The sequence below is a fragment of the Elephas maximus genome, chromosome 12, assembly GCF_024166365.1.
Source record: "Elephas maximus indicus isolate mEleMax1 chromosome 12, mEleMax1 primary haplotype, whole genome shotgun sequence".
Classification (NCBI taxonomy): domain Eukaryota; kingdom Metazoa; phylum Chordata; class Mammalia; order Proboscidea; family Elephantidae; genus Elephas; species Elephas maximus.
Genome location: NC_064830.1, coordinates 61,595,560 through 61,612,903, shown reverse-complemented (window position 1 = coordinate 61,612,903; position 17,344 = coordinate 61,595,560). Strand labels below are relative to the sequence as shown.

General features: G+C 46.4%; 1 protein-coding gene across 1 annotated transcript in view; it reads left to right on the top strand.

Annotated features, from left to right (window-relative positions):
• The window catches only part of TRAP1 (TNF receptor associated protein 1), an 83,170-nt gene that overhangs the window by 44,825 nt on the left and 21,001 nt on the right, over positions 1–17,344 (top strand). The window contains exons 6-11 of the mRNA XM_049902894.1: positions 74–234; positions 2,561–2,670; positions 3,380–3,453; positions 4,000–4,155; positions 5,628–5,748; positions 6,367–6,436. Of these exons, the coding sequence (XP_049758851.1) occupies positions 74–234; positions 2,561–2,670; positions 3,380–3,453; positions 4,000–4,155; positions 5,628–5,748; positions 6,367–6,436 (692 nt within the window). The remainder of the gene's footprint in view (positions 1–73; positions 235–2,560; positions 2,671–3,379; positions 3,454–3,999; positions 4,156–5,627; positions 5,749–6,366; positions 6,437–17,344) is intronic.

Here is a 17,344-nt window from a genome sequence, read left to right as displayed (position 1 = left end):
GGAGGTGCTAGCTCTTACAGAGAGTTAGGATTCCCTGGGAAGGACGCCTCCTGACCGGCCTCTGTCACTTCAGGCCTTCCTGGACACGCTGCAGAACCAGCCTGAGGCCAGCAGCAAGATCATCGGCCAGTTCGGTGTGGGCTTCTACTCCGCCTTCATGGTGGCCGACAGGGTCGAGGTGTTTTCTCGGTTGGCAGCCCCAGGGAGCCCAGGCTACCAGTGGTTTTCGGATGGGTGAGTGAATGAGCATAGTGGCCCACACCATGTCCCTGTGGGCACTCGCAGCCAAGTGGGGGATTCAGCTGGAACAGCGCCACGTAATCTGGGGGGCACTGGGCCTTCCTTTGCAGGTGCAGAACAGTCTGCACTCTAGAGATGTCAGCGTCTGCTCTTGACATCCCCCCACACAGTCCGTGTGCTTGTGTGGGGCCACCTGGCTGGTCCCAGTAATTATGCCCACGAATATCAGGCCACCCCAGGGTGCACTCCTGGGTTTAACTATGTGGCTTTGCCATTGGCCCCTCCTGGTGTTCCCATGTCCTGGAGCTGGCCTCCTCCAAACTCTGCTCTGTATGAGCTCACTCTGGTTCCTCTCAACCACGAGTTGTTATCTGACCCCCTGGCCACCCTCACCACTCTCACGGGGAGCAGAAATCATCTTCCACCAACCCTTCCCTGAGCACACCCTCACTGCTATCTCAGGGAGGAGGGGTAGACATCGTTGTCTTCCTCCAGCCTCTCTCCACACACACCTGGGGAGTTTTCTCTCAGAATTTGTTTTGTTCTCTAATATCCACTTGAGACATTTATTACACATCGATCAGGTGGAGGTTCCCCAAAAATCTCCAGACCGAATTTGAGGAGAACGGTACCTAAGCCAAATTCAAGCATTTATTCCTATAGGCCCACAAAATTTACTTCTGAAATACACCTTCCCTGATGTGGCCTCCTGCCTGCCACTGTGGTCCAGCAGCACGGCCCACGATGACAGGGCTGGCCAGAGCGCAGCTTATCCCCTCTGAGTGGAAACTTAGCTAGCTCTTCCATGTCACTCTACAATAGCTGTGCCCAAAGCAAATTGCCAGGGCTTTAAACCAGTTCTTCCTGGTTCGGTCATGGCTGACAGAGTGACACCGGAAGGGACCTGAATTTGTAAAATGTGGGTATACCGGAACAGTAACCAAAATGGGAAAAACTACAGGTCAATGCCCTGCTTAATCTCCCTCTTAGAAAACAAGGGCATTGTGTGCATTGCATAGCAACCAAATCTCTTGACTAGCAGAGTTGGAACCAGCTGTGGCCTGCTCAAAGATGTCAAAGATGGCAGCTGACCACACTGCTTTGAATATGTGTTCCTCTCCACAGTCCTGGCAATAATCCAATCTCCTGCATCAGGCCCTTGAAGGGGCTCACTGTGCTTCTTCTGAACCTCCTGTTCCAGGGCTTTGACCTGTAATTTTTCCCATTCTCATTATTGTTCTGATATACCCACATTTTATAAATTCAGATCTGTTCCGATTTTGCTGTGTTACCGTGACTGAACTGGGAAGAACCAGTTCAAAGCCCTGGTAAATTGGTATCCATGGGGCCCTATATGGGTGTCTTAGTCATCTCGTACTGCTATAACAGAAATACCACAAGTGAATGGTTTTAATGAAGAGAAGTTTATTTTTGCACAATAAAGTAAGCTAAAAGTCCAAATTCAGGGTGCCAGCTCCAGGGGAAGGCTTTCTTTCTCTGTCGGTCTTTTCATCAATCTTTCCCCCAGACAAGGAGCTTCTCTGCGCAGGGACCCTGGGTCCAAAGGACATGCCCTGCTCCTGGCACTGCTTTCTTGGTGGTATGAGGTTCCCAACTCTCTGCTTGTTCCCTTTTATCTCTTGTAAGGTAAGAGATAGTAGAGGCCACACCCCAGGGAAACTCCCTTTATATTGGATCAGGGATGTGATTAGTAAGGGTATTATAATCCCACCCTAATCCTCTTTAACATAAAATTACAATCACAAAATGGAGGACAGCCACACAATACTGGGAATCAGGGCCCAGCCAAATGGGTACATACATTTTTGTGGGGATATAATTCAATCCATGACATGAGTATGCTCTCTTGAACTTCTGAAGTGGTCTTTCTGTTCTCAGGAGGTACCCAGCCTCTGCCAGAAATTAAAAAATGCCTAGAGTTAAATGCCTCTGGCATCTGCCCTGTCCTCTTCCTGGCCCCCTGGTGTCTGCCCTTTCCCTTCCTGGGCGCTTCCGGAGGTGTGTGGCCCCAACATTCCTCTGACGCTCCTGGCCTGTTTAACCTCAACACCGAGCCCTAGAGGTTCTCCCGGTGAGCAGGCGGTGGCCATCTGTCCCCATGTGGAGGCGGTCACTGTCCATAGTAGGTCTGGTGGCTTGAGGGGCTCTGCTGGGCCAGAAGTGGAGGCACTTCCTGTTTCCCTTTTTGTGTGCGGGTGTGGGGTCTGCCTTTCGAAATCCCAAGAAGAGCGACTAGGCCTGCTGCTCGAGGGTTTGTGTGCAGCAATGTGTGAGCTGGCCTTCCTTTTCTCCATCTTAGCTCTGGAGTGTTTGAAATTGCCGAGGCTTCTGGAGTCAGACCTGGAACCAAGATAATCATCCACCTCAAGTCAGATTGCAAAGAGTTTGCTGTTGAGTCCCGGGTTCAAGGTGAGAGGGAACCTTGCCAGGTCGGCTCTGGGTGGGTGAGCGGCTTGTATTGGATTCTGCTCCCGAAGGCCGTGAGCGGGGGACACTGAGGGCAGAGCGGGGCAGCCTGAGCAGTGCAGGGCGGTAGGGCCTGGGCTCCGTGTGTTTGGCTATTAGGTTGGTCCAGGACAGAATTCCTACTGGCTCTTCCCAGTGGATGAGAAAGTAAGTCTCATCAGCAAAGGGCCAGGTGTTCCTTCTTCTTTCAGTAGAACTTTGTTGTTGTGAACCGGTGGTTATAGCTTTTATGCATTTATGGACCTACCTGTGTTGTAAAGTTTTGCTGGGCCCCCAACCCCTGCCTTCCGTGGTGGCACAGATGGACATGTCCTGCCAGCCTAGGCCCACTGACAGCTAGGGAGGTGGCTCCCTGGGGGGCGTTTTCTCTCCGTGTCTTGCTGGGGGCTGATTGGAGACACTGTGACCGACTCAGGTGAGGCCTCAGGGATGTAGTGGGCTCTTGTTTGATTCCATCCCCGGGAGATGGGCAGGGCAGGCACGGCTCCCTGCGGTGCCTTGGCCTCTGTGCCTGTGCAGGGCCACCGCTGGCTGTGTCCTTGTCCTGGAGCTGTGCAGGGGCATTCCCGGCATGCGATATTCGCCTCTGGAGCCGACCTCAAAGACATTTGTCTCCAAATTGTCATTTGCTGCATTTGTTTATCTCTTCCAGATGTGATAACAAAGTACAGTAACTTCATCAGCTTTCCCGTGTACCTCAACGGAAGGCGCATGAACACCCTACAGGTGAGCCCCGGGCAGCCGGAGGGCCTGCACCCAGCAGGAGGCAGAGGTGAGAGGGGGGCCTGGTGCCCGTGGAGGAGGGGGCAGAGGTGAGAGGGGAGCCCGGTGCCCATGGAGAAGGGGGCAGAGGTGGGAGGGGCTTCTTCCAGAATCAAGGATGGAGGTGCTCCTTGTGGAGGGACAAGATCTGTGGGTATAGGCAGGGTCACCATCTCCTGTACCCTAGCCAAACGCTAGGCAGACATGGCTTGGATCATGATACCTGTGCTGGGATGGGGTGCTGTACCCAAGAGCCTTTTGTGCATCTTTTCTCTACCTTCCCAGGCCCTTCATTCCAAGAAATCCCACATGAAGGGGATGGGGTGGTACAGAGCTAGAGCGGGCAGCTGCAGGCATGAGGGCACTTGGCCTGAACACATTGCTGGGATCTGAGTCACTGCCAGGCGCCAGTCGATGCCGTTGTCAGGGTTGTAGATGTCAGCACCTTTTCGCACATGTGGCTGTTGGAGGCAGCATTTGAGCTTGTGTCCCCATGGGTCTCGACCACAGGCCATATGGACAATGGACACCAAGGACGTGGGTGAGTCGCAGCATGAGGAGTTCTACCGCTATGTCACCAAGGCCTATGACAGGCCCCGCTACACGCTGCACTATAGGACCGATGCACCCCTCAACATCCGCAGTATCTTCTACGTGCCAGAGATGGTGAGACACCTAGGCAGCCAGTGAGGCCTGTGAGGGGTAGGGCCAGACCTCAGGGAGAGTGAAGCATTGTGGGCAGGGCCCAGATGCCCAGGGAGTCTGTGAGGCATGTGAGGGGTTGGGCCAGGGAGACAATGAGACATGTTCGGGATGGGGGAACTACAGGGAGACAATGATGCATGTGGCGGGGGCAGGGCCGGGGAGACAGTGAGGCACGCGGTGAATGGGGCCCAGATGCCCAGGGAGATGGTGGGGGTTCGGGGCCTGGGAAGACAGTGAGGCACATGGGGGGTGGGGCCCAGGGAGAAGGCAGTCTCCTGAGAAGTGTCCGTTCAGGGCACAGGTATCCTAGAGAAAACATGCTGCTAGATGGGAGACCACAGTTTTCTAACCGTATGTGGTCACAAGCCATGTGAGGGCATGTTTAAGTGATGTCACGCCTGGGCTCCGGAGCTTTAGTGAGTGGAATGCTGGCTTGGGGTGGTATGAGGGCCTCCCAGGGCAGGAGCCCTGTCCTCTGAGGCGCTCTGGAAAGGGTGCCATGGGCGAGCAGAGGCGCCAGGATGCTCTGCATGTCACTGCTTGTCCTTCCCTTTAGACTTCGCACATCAGAGGCTCTGATGAGTCCTGCGATCAGGAGGTCCACTCAGGGTGGTACCACACTTTCCCGACTATTTGTCTGCAACTCCTCTAATGTCCTACACTTAACCATTTTCCACTTTGGAAAGAGCTACTCAGATCCTCACTACTCAAACTGTGGTCCCTGCAGTGGCTTCTCCTCTCTCAGACCTCGCCAGCCCTCTTAAGCCAGAGTTTAAATTCTGACAAGACTCCAGGTGATTGCATGCAAGTTTTTTGCCACACTGATCTGGGGTCGGGGGGATTTCTGTAAAGGGCTGGAGAGTACATATTTTCAGCTTTGAGGCTATACAGTTGCAGTAGACAACACACAAATGAGTCAGTGTGGGGTTATGCTGCAATAAACTTTATAGACACAGGTAATTGAATTTCATAATTTTTACGTGTCATGAAATACTACCCTTTTGAATTTTTTTTTCCTCAACATTTAAAATTGTAAAAATTGTTTTTAGCTCACAGTGAATTTGGCTTGTGGGCTGTAGTCTCCTGACCCTTGACATACGGGGAGGTTGTACCTCAGGGCAGGAGGACATGCTCAGCTTCACTGTTTCTCCTACATGGAGCTGGGTGGCTGGGTTGGGAAGGGTGGCAGCTGCCCAGAGAAGCCTATCAAGGCCATGTGGGGCTGTCGTGTGGGGTCAAGCAGGATGTCCTCCCAGCTCAGAGCAGATGTGGGCAGGGAGGGAGGAGGGCTGGTCAGGGCCGCACTGTTCCCTCCCTCTGAGTGTGTCACATGGCCCTGGCAGCCTCAGGCCAGCTGGGATGGCTGGCCTTCTGTAGTCCTGTGGTTGAGGTGACCTCCGCCCCACATCTGACCGGCCTCTCCTTGCCCACAGAAGCCGTCCATGTTTGACGTGAGCCAGGAGCTAGGCTCTAGCATCGCCCTCTACAGCCGCAAAGTCCTCATTCAGACCAAGGCTGCTGACATCCTGCCGAAGTGGCTACGCTTCGTCCGAGGTACGGGTGGACGCTTTGCTGGGGGCCAGCTAATGGGCCTACTGACTGTGGCCGTACAGTACCTTGCCAATCTTGGTCTCAGATAATTCTAACAAGTTGGGTCAGGGAACTGGTTTAGGATTTTTTTTTTTTTTTTTTTTTTTGTACTTTATTAAAGGATTTTGCATTTAAACCTTTGTCTCATGTTAGCAGACAAAGGGGCAAAATATCCATGATGTATTTGTGATTTTTAACATAAAATCTAGGCTGTCATAAAACAAAACAGAAAAAACCCTCAGAACCCAGGCAGTCATTTTCAGAGTATCAAACTGATCCTGAAACCTGAGAGACTGCTCCCTGGCAAAGCCATGCAGCCCTACAGCTTTCCTGATTCCCGTGTATCGTCTTCACGTACCAGGCTGTCTGCACAGACTAGAATGCAAGCAGGCCGTAGTGAAACCTCAGGAGATATCCCCTCTAAGACCCTCTTCCCTGCTTGTCCTTCCTGCTTCGCTCACACCCACACCTGGTCTGCTTTGACAGCCTGGCTGACAGGGTGAAGGGCCAGTCAGAATGGGAGGAGCTGGTAGGGTGGTTGTAGGCCGGGCCCAGGGCATGTGACACTCCTTGTCTCACTAGGTGTGGTGGACAGCGAGGACATCCCCCTGAACCTCAGCCGAGAGCTCCTCCAGGAGAGTGCACTCATCAGGTAAGTGAGGGGAAGGCCCCTCTCCTCATCAAGGCCCTGGCAGAGTGCTGGGTTAGGTTGTGCCTCAGGAGGCCCGGACCCCTGAGGAGGCAGGGCCACCAGGAGCTGATGGGGCCCAGGCCTGGGTCCCTGAGGCACATAAAGTCCTTGAGCAACTTAATCCATGACCAGAACAATCTGGGAACTGCGGGTCACTTCTGTGGCTGGAGTCTAGAAATGGGGAGGCTCCAGGGCCAGACTGGGTCAGGCCACCCCCAGCCATGCCTTGGACAGGCGCCAATGGCCCCTGGTGGGGCGACACTTCCTGCTGTGGCGACAGCTTGGGTGGTCTGTCTACATCTCCGACCCCCAACTCCAATTCTAGGCACACTAGTCTTACTAAAAATTTTAACTACTAGCTTTTTTCCCCCTAATAAAGTAACGGCTAAGTGAAGGACACAAAAACCACCTGTGATGCTAACTCACTGGTAACCGTTGTGTACCTTTTAGGGTGTAGGAGGTGGGCAGCCTAAATGGGGCAGGTTCTAGACTTAGCGTGTGGGGTAAACAAAGTGGAGCTGCCCATAAAATACAGCATGCCATGCTGAGGTACCGTCCCGGAGCCTCACATGGTAGCTTGCAGAGAGTTCCGCACCCAGATCTCCTCCATTGGATGGATTGCACCTGCTTGAACGGAGCACCAGATGAGATCACTGGTTTGAGCCAGTGTTCTTTCATTCACTCACTCCGCCCCGAGGGTGGTGAGGTGCTCACGCTGGGGTAGGAACAAAGTAAGTCTCTCCTCTCGTTACTCGGGGCAGCAGCTTGTCTGCAGATGTGGCGGAGGACAGCTACCTGCTGAGCAGAGTTCCTACACAACAGAAAAGTGGGGTGTACCATACAAAGGACATTCTTCCTGAGCCCTCTGAGAGTGAGTTGTTAACCCAGTGCCCCATCTTACCCGGTGTGTTAGGGTATTTCCAACAAGCAAGGGCATTCTCGTAGCTACAGCACAGCCGCCAAAGTTGGGAAATTAACACTGAGACACTACTACCACCACCTAATCCTCACACCCCATACAAGTGCCCTACCTGTCCCTCTAATGTTTTTTTACAGTAAAAGGACCAGTCCAGAGTCACACATTGCTTTTATTGGTATCATAGCAATTAAAGTCTTCCAATCCATGAACATAGGATGTCCTTCCATTTATTTATTTTTTGTTAGTTGCTATTGTGTTGGCTCTGACTCAAGGCAACCGGATGTACAACAGAATAAGACGTTGCCTGGTCCTGAGCCACCTTCACGATTGTTGGTGTGCTGGAGTCCATTGTTGGAGCCACTGTGTATTTTAAGTGACTTCCACTATTGGAGGCTCGTCTTCTAGCACTTGTATCGGACAGTATTCTCTTGTAATTCATAGGGTTTTCATTGTTAATTTTTGGAAGTAGAAGGCCAAGCCTTTCTTCCTAGTCTGTCTTAGTCTGGAAGCTCTGCTAAACCTGTCCACCATGGGTGACCCTGCTGGTATTTGAAGTACTTGCGGCATAGCTTCCAGCATCATAGCAGCACACAAGACACCACAGTATGACACAGTGAGAGATGGGGGGAAGGGGGTGGTCGTTTATTTAGGCCCTGTGGTTAAGAGCTTAGCTGCTAATGGGAAGGTTTGCAGTTTGAACCCACCAGCCACTCCGTGGGAGAAAGATGTGGCAGTCTGCTTCTGTAAAGATTACAGCCTTGAAAACCCCATGGGGCAGTTCTACCCTGTTCCGTCGGGTCACTATGAGTCGGAATCAACTCGATGGCAGTAGTTGTGTTAGGTTAATTTCTTTCAGCAGTGTTTTATAGTTTTCAGTGTACAAGACGTTCACCTCCCTGGCTAAATTTATTTCTAGGTATTTTACTCTCATAGGTGCTATTGTAAATGGGATTGTTTTCTTCATTTCCTTTTCAGATTGCTCATTGCTGATGTTTAGAAACGCAATTGATTTTTGTTTGTTGATCTTGTACCCTGCCACTTGGCTGAATCTATTTATTAGCTCTAGGGGGTTTCTTGTGGATTTTTTTTGAATTTTCTGTATATAGGGTCATGTTGTCTGCAGATACAGGTACTTTTACGTCTTCTTTCCTAATTTGGATGCCTTTTATTTCTTTTTTTTTGCCTGATGGCTTGGCTAGAATGTCCAGTACAACACTGTATAGCAGTGGTGAGCGTGGCCGTCCTTGTCTTGTTCCTGATTTGGGGGGAAAGAGTGCACTCTCTCCATTGAGTATGATATCGTCTGTGGGGTTTATATAAACGTCCACTTACACGGGTGCTCACCTTGCCCTGGTCTACCCAGGGCTGAAGGACTGACTTGTTTGGGATGGGGGAGCGGAAGAGGAAAAGCTGGATGAATTTTAAACATCATTGTTCCCTACCCTGGATTATTAAGGAACTACATGGCAGTTTAACTTTTTTAAAGAAAGGACAGTTATTAAGAAGAAAATAAAAAATACCCCTAATAAAATTGCTCATAATTTTATGTAATGCTGTGGGAAGCGTCCTGACCCACAGAATCCCAGTTTTGCAAAATTCTAGTGTGCATATCATGTGATCAGTACAGGTCCCAAAGTCTAGAGTGCAGGCATGTGTGCAGCGTTGGTCCTGGCTGTGAACACTGAGTGTGCAGGGTAGCACGTGTAGTTTGTGCAGGCACACTCAATGTGCGTGGTCATTTTTCCAAGTTGAGAATTGTTTTTCTTTCAGCACAGGCACTTTCTCTCACTAAGGATTGTCAGGGAACATGGGTACGAGGGCCATCTGTTTCTTTTACCCTCTTCTCTCCTGTGGAGCATAGAGGTTATTCACAATCTGGCTGTTCCATGGGTGGCAGGGAGAGCCTGGCCATGAGACTCTGTGGCTCTGACCCCCTCCTGAGGTGCGGTTCCTGCTACTGGAACCACCAACTTAAAGGGTAGGGGCGTTTTCAAAGCTCGTGATGAAGCCGTCAACTAATAGGTTCTTGTCAAGCAGACTAGCAAATTGAAGTCAGCCAGACACAGGGTTGGAAGAGCAGAAAGGTTTATTCACAGTTTGCAAATTGGAAGACAGGCAGAGTCTCGTGACCTAAGGCTGCCAGCTCCCTGAACCAGGACAGATTTGCTCCCCTTATAGGCAGTGACATACAAAAATGCATGAACAGTGAGGGGAGGATTTTCAGTCTTGTAATGCTTGCGCAGTCCACATAATTTTAGTGAATGGGGTTTTGTGCATGGCTGTAAAAATACTGCGCACAGCCCTGAAAAAATGGCGATGGCTCGCTCCTGCCACCCCAGGAAGGTCATATGGCAGGTAGATTTGGAGTCAGTGTGCCTGTGCCTTGGCCTCCTGCCAGGAGAAGAAACCTGGGGATTCGACCAGTCATGGTGAAGTGCTGTTAAAGTTGTAACAAAAGGCGGGGCCGAGATGGCTGACTAGGTAGAAGCTACCTCAGATCCCTCTTGCAACAAAGAATAGGAAAAACAAGTGAATCGATCACATACATGACAATCTACAAACCCTGACCATCAAACACAGATCTAAAGAGTTGACCTGAGTGACAGAGACTGAGAACGAACAACCACAGGGAAGCAGCGACTGTTTTCGGAGCCTGGAGCCAGCATCCCAGTCAGGAAACCTTGGCGCCGGGCTTTGGACTGGGTGCAGGGGAGCTGAGCACGGCATCCTGAGACGGCACAAACACGGGGCGCAGCCCTAGCCCCCAGAATTGACCTCGGGGGAAGCCAAGCCAGTGCACACAGGCAGCGCAGCGACGCGGCTGACAGAAGGAGAAGTCACCGGGAGGCAGCGACTGGTTTTGGAGACGGGAGTGCCATGTCCCAGCCAGGGAACCTTGATGCTGGGCTTTGGACCGGGAGCGGAGGAACTAACTGCGGCTTCTGAGACAGCGCAAGCACGGGACGTGGGCCTGACCCTCAGGGGCAATCTCTACCCAGCCAGCGCACACAGTCGACTTGCTCCCCCCTCGGGAATCTCAGATAAAATAGTCATCCCAAGCAAGATAAGTAACTTTGTCTATATTCCGGGGTGCTACTCTCTCCTACTTATCTGAACCCACCCCTCCCCTTCCCAGGTGGCTTCATTAACATTGGAATTTCCTGAGCCAGAGAGTGAACTGCTTGCGGTTTTTCTTTCTTTTTGGTCTTTTCCTAACCCATTCTCCTGGCCTGAGAGAAGCAGCTACAAAAAACCCAGGGACCAAAAATCCTTGCCTAATTGGACTAAACACACAGAACCAGCTCCAGCCAAGCATATGTGATCCACAGTCTTAGGCTTTCATCCCTACAGGGAACAAGGTGGCTATTATAATGCAGAGGCATTTGTGATAGGGATCTGACTGTAATTGTTTTAGCGGATTACTGGAAAGACAGGTTTCCCAGGTCTGATATCTCTGTGTATTCAACAGAGCCCTCACTGACCCACAACAGGGAACTGAGGGCTGAAGCTCCCCCCAGACCACCTAGCCTCCTGCCTTAAGGGTCTAAGGAGGGTGATACCTACCAATCTGTAGAGGTACCTGCATTGGGGGCCTAAGGTACAGCTGCAGAGCCCACCCAACAAAGTGCTTTAGGAATAGAGACACACCTACCTCACTGACACTTGGGGGAAGCCTGTCAGCATCCTGCCCCCCCCCCCAGAGTGTGAACCCCCTGCTGCTACTAGAATCTGGTGCACACAGCTATCACCACTATTTCTCTAGGTGGATAGGTGACAGTCTGCACCACACACTTGATGACCCAAAATCAGATTCTACTCAAGAATAGTGAATGGACTCAGGCTTATATATCTGGTAACAGCCCAGACTAGCTGGTAATAGGACGTAAGTGATTCAAGGGCTACAACAATCAAGACAGCGCAGTCTGGTAGCCCATCTACGTATATTGAAAGAAAACAAAACAAGATAAGACTCAGTGAGCAAATATAGAATAAATCACTACAATATCTTAGTGATGGCTCGGAGACAGCAGTCGATATCAAACCACATAAAGAAGCAGACCATGATTGCTTCTACAACTCCCCAAACTAAAGAATCAAAATCTTTCCCAAATGAAGATACAATCCTGGAATTGCCAGATACAGAATATAAAAAACTAATTTACACGATACTTCAAGACATCAGGGATGACCTCATAAATGAAATAAGGCAATCTACAGAAAAAGCCAAGGAACACACTGATAAAGCAGTTGAAGAACTCAAAAAGATTATTCAAGAACATAGTGGAAAAATTAATAAGCTGCAAGAATCCAAAGAGAGTCAGCATTCAGAAATCCAAAAGATTAACAATAAAATTACAGAATTAGACAACTCAATAGGAAGTCAGAGGAGCAGACTTGAGCAATTAGAATGCAGAGTGGGAGATGTGGAGGACCAGGGAATTGACACCAATATAGCTGAAAAAAAATGAGATAAAAGAATTAAAAACAATGAAGAAACGTTAAGAATCATGTGGGACTCTTATCAAGAAGAGTAACTTGCATGTGACTGGAGTCCCACAATGGAGGGATATCAGAAAACACAGAGAAAATAGTTGAAGATCTGTTGGCAGAAAACTTCCCTGACATCATGAAAGACGAAAGGATATCTATCCAAGATGCTCATCGAACCCCATTTAAGATTGATCAAAAAAGAAAATCACCAAGACATATTATCATCAAACTTGCCAAAACCAAAGATAAAGAGAAAATTTTAAAAGCAGCCAGGGATAAAAGAAAGGTCTCCTTCAAGGGAGAATCAATAAGAATAAGTTCAGACTACTCGGCAGAAACCATGCAGGCAAGAAGGGAATGGAATGACATATACAGAGCACTGAAGGAGAAAAACTGCCAGCCAAGGATCATATATCCAGCAAAACTCTCTCTGAAATATGAAGGCGAAATTAAGACATTTACAGATAAACACAAGCTTAGAGAATTTGCAAAAACCAAACCAAAGCTACAAGAAATACTAAAGCACATTGGTCAGAAAACCAATAATATCAGATACCAGCACAACACAAGGTCACAGAACAGAACATCTTGATATCAACTCAAATAGGGAAATCACAAAAACAAATTAAGATTAATTTTAAAAAGAAAAAAACGCTTAAAACAGGGAATCATTGAAGTCAATATGTAAAAGCTCACAATAATCAAAAACAGGGACTAAATACAGGTGGCACAGAACTGCCATATGGAGAGGGATACAAGGTGATATAGGACAATACAAGTTAGGTTTTTGCTTAGAAAAAATAGGGGTAAATATTAAGGTAACCACAAAGAGGTATAACAACTCCATAACTCAAAATAAAAATCAGGAAAAACATAACAACTCAGCAAACACAAAGTCAAATACTATGAAAAAGAGGAACACACAATTTACAAAGAAAAACGTCTCAGCACAAAAAAGTAAGTGGAAAAATGAAATTGTCAACAACACACATATAAAGGCATCAAAATGACAGCACTAAACATATACTTATCTATAATTACGCTGAATGTAAATGGACTAAATGCACCAATAAAGAGCCAGAAAGTCTCAGACTGGATAAAGAAACACGATCTGTCTATATGCTGCCTACAAGAGACACACCTTAGACTTAGAGACACAAACAAACTAAAACTCAAAAGATGGAAAAAATATATCAAGCAAACAATAAGCAAAAAAGAAGAGGAGTAGCAATATTAATTTCTGACAAAATAGACTTTAAAGTTAAATCCACCACAAAGGATAAAGAAGGACACTACATAATGATTAAAGGGACAATTGCCCAGGAAGATATAACCATATTAAATATTTCTGCACCCAATGACAGGGCTGCAAGATACATAAAACAAACTTTAACAGAACTGAAAGGTGAGATAGACACCTCCACAATTATAGTAGGAGACTTCAACACACCACTTTCGGAGAAGGACAGGACATCCAGTAAGAAGCTCAATAGAGACACGGAAGACCTAATTGCTACAGTCAACCAACTTGACCTCATTGACTTATACAGAACACTGCACCCAACTGCTGCAAAGTACACTTTTTTTCTAGCGCACATGCAACATTCTCTAGAATAGACCTACATATTAGGTCATAAAACAAACCTTTGCAGAGTCCAAAACATTGAAATATTACAAAGCATCTTCTCAGACCACAAGGCCATAAAAGTGGAAATCAATAACAGAAAAATTAGAGAAAAGAAATCAAATACGTGGAAACTGAACAATACCCTGCTCAAAAAAGACTGGGATACAGAAGACATTAAGGAGGGAATAAAGAAATTCATAGAATGCAACGAGAATGAAAGTACTTCCTATCAAAACCTCTGGGACACAGCAAAAGCAGTGCTCAGAGGCCAATTTATATCGATAAATGCACACATACACAAAGAAGAAAGAGCCAAAATCAGAGAACTGTCCCTACAACTTGAACAAATAGAAAGTGAGCAACAAAAGAATCCACCAGGCACCAGAAGAAAACAAATAATAGAAATTAGAGCTGAAGTAAATGAAATAGAGAACAGAAAAACAATTGAAAGAAGTAACAAAGCCAAAAGCTGGTTCTTTGAAAAAAATAACAAAATTGATAAACCATTGGCCAGACTGACTAAAGAAATACAGGAAAGGAAGCAAATAACCCGAATAAGAAACGAGATGGGCCACATCACAACAGACCCAACTGAAATTAAAAGAATCATATCAGATTATTACAAAAAATTGTATACTAATAAATTTGCAAACCTAGAAGAAATGGATGAATTCCTAGAAAAACACTACCTACCTAAACTAACACAATCAGAAGTAGAACAACTAAATAGACCCATAACAAAAAAAGAGATTGAAATGGTAATCAAAAAACTCCCAACAAAAAAAAGCCCTGGCCCAGATGGCTTTACTGCAGAGTTCTACCAAACTTTCAGAGGAGAGTTAACACCACTACTACTAAAGGTATTTCAAAGCATAGAAAATGACGGAATACTGCCTAACTCATTGTATGAAGCCACCATATCCCTGATACCAAAACCAGGTAAAGATATCACAAAAAAAGAAAATTACAGACCTATATCCCTCATGAACATAGATGCAAAAATCCTCAACAAAATTCTAGCCAATAGAATTCAACAGCATATCAAAAAAATAACCCACCACAACCAAGTGGGATTTATACCAGGTATGCAAGGCTGGTTTAATATTAGAAAAACCATTAATGTAATCCACCATATAAATAAAACAAAAGACAAAAACCACATGATCTTATCAATTGATGCAGAAAAGGCATTTGACAAAGTCCAACACCCATTTATGATAAAAACTCTCAGCAAAATAGGAATTGAAGGAAAATTCCTCAACATAATAAAGGGCATCTATACAAAGCCAACAGCCAACATCACTCTAAATGGAGAGAGTCTGAAAGCATTTCCCTTGAGAATGGGAACCAGACAAGGATGCCCTTTATCACCGCTCTTATTCAACATTTTGTTGGAGGTCCTAGCCAGAGCAATTAGGCTAGACAAAGAAATAAACGGCATCCGGATTGGCAAAGAGGAAGTAAAATTATCTCTATTTGCAGATGACATGATCTTATACACAGAAAACCCTAAGGAATCCTCCAGAAAACTACTGAAACTAATAGAAGGGTTTGGCAGAGTCTCAGGTTATAAGATTAACATACAAAAATCACGTGGATTCCTCTACATCAACAAAAAGAACATCGAAGAGGAAATCACCAAATCAATACCATTCACAGTAGCCCCCAAGAAGATAAAATACTTAGGAATAAATCTTACCAAATATGTAAAAGACCTATAGAAAGAAAACTACAAAGTACTACTACAAGAAACTAAAAAGGACCTACTTAAGTGGAAAAACGTACCTTGCTCATGAATAGGAAGACTTAACATAGTAAAAATGTCCGTTCTACTAAAAGCCATCTATACATACAATGCACTTCCGATCCAAATTCTAATGACATTTTTTAATGTGATGGAGAGACAAATCACCAACTTCATATGGAAGGGAAAGAAGCCTTGGATAAGTAAAGCATCACTGAAAAAGTAGAAGAAAGTGGGAGGCCTCACTCTACCTGATTTCAGAACCTGTTATACAGCCACAGTAGTCAAAACAGCCTGGTACTGGTACAACAACAGACACATAGACCAATGGAACAGAATTGAGATCCCAGATACAAATCCATCCACATATGAGCAGCTGATATTTGACAAAGGCCCAGTGTCAGTTGGGGAAAAAATTGTCTTTTTAACAAATGGTGCTGGCATAACTGGATATCCATTTGCAAAAGAATGAAACAGGACCCATACCTCACACCATGCACAAAAACTAACTCCAAGTGGATCAAAGACCTAAACATAAAGACTAAAACGATAAAGATCATGGAAGAAAAAATAGGGACAACCCTAGGAGCCCTAATACAAGGCATAAACAGAATACAAAACATAACCAAAAATGACGCAGAGAAACCAGATAAGTGGGAGCTCCTAAAAATCAAACACCTGTGCTCATCTAAAGACTTCACCAGAAGAGTAAAAAGACCACCTACAGATTGGGAAAGAATTTTAAGTTATGACATCTCCGACCAGCACCTGATCTCTAAAATCTATATGATTCTGTCAAAACTCAACCACAAAAAGACAAACAACCCAGTCAAGAAGTGGGCAAAGGATATGGACACGCACTTCACTAAAGAAGATATTCAGGCAGCTGACAGATACATGAGAAAATGCTCTCGATCATTAGCCGTTAGAGAAATGCAAATTAAAACTAGGATGAGATTCCATCTCACTCCAACAAGGCTGGCATGAATCCAAAAAACACAAAATAAGAAATGTTGGAGAGGCTGCGGAGACATTGGAACTCTTATACACTGCTGGTGGGAATGTAAAATGGTACAACCACTTTGGAAATTTATCTGGCGTTTTCTTAAAAAGTTAGAAATAGAACTACCATACAACCCAGAAATCCCACTCCTCAGAATGTACCCTAGAGAAATAAGAGCCTTCACACAAACAGATATATGCACACCCATGTTTATTGCAGCTCTGTTTACAATAGCAAAAAGCTGGAAGCAACAAAGGTGTCCATCAACAGATGAATGGTTAAATAAATTGTGGTATATTCACACAATGGAATACTACACATTGATAAAGAACAGTGAGGAATCTGTGAAACATTTCATAACATGGAGGAACCTGGAAGGCATTATGCTGAGTGAAATTAGTCAGAGGCAAAAGGACAAATATTGTATAAGACCACTATTATAAGATCTTGAGAAATAGTATAAACTGAGAAGAACACATACTTTTGTGGTTATGAGGGGGGAGGGAAGAAGGGTGGGAGAGGGTTATTTACTGATTAGTTAGCAGATAAGAACTACTTTAGGTGAAGGGAAGGACAGTACTCAATACACGGAAAAAAAAAAAAAAAACACGGAAGGTCAGCTCAACTGGAGTAGACCAAAAGCAAAGAAGTTTCCAGGATAAACTGAATGCTTCAAAGGTCAGCGGAGCACGGGCGGGGGTTTGGGGACTATGGCTTAAGGGGCTTCTAAGTCAATTGGCAAAATAATTCTATCATGAAAACATTCTGCATCCCACTTTGAAATGTGGTATCTGGGGTCTTAAATGCTAACAAGCGGCCATCTAAGATGCATCCATTGGTCTCAACCCACCTGGATCAAAGGAGAATGAAGAACACCAAGTTCACAGGATAACTATGAGCCCAAGAGACAGAAAGGGCCACATGAACCAGAGACTTACATCATCCTGAGACCAGAAGAACTAGATGGTGCCTGGCCACAACCGATGAGTGCCCTGTCAGGGACCAGAACCGAGAACTCCTGAGGGAGCAGGAGATCAGTGGGATGCAGACCCCAAATTCTCATAAAAAGACCAGACTTAATGGCC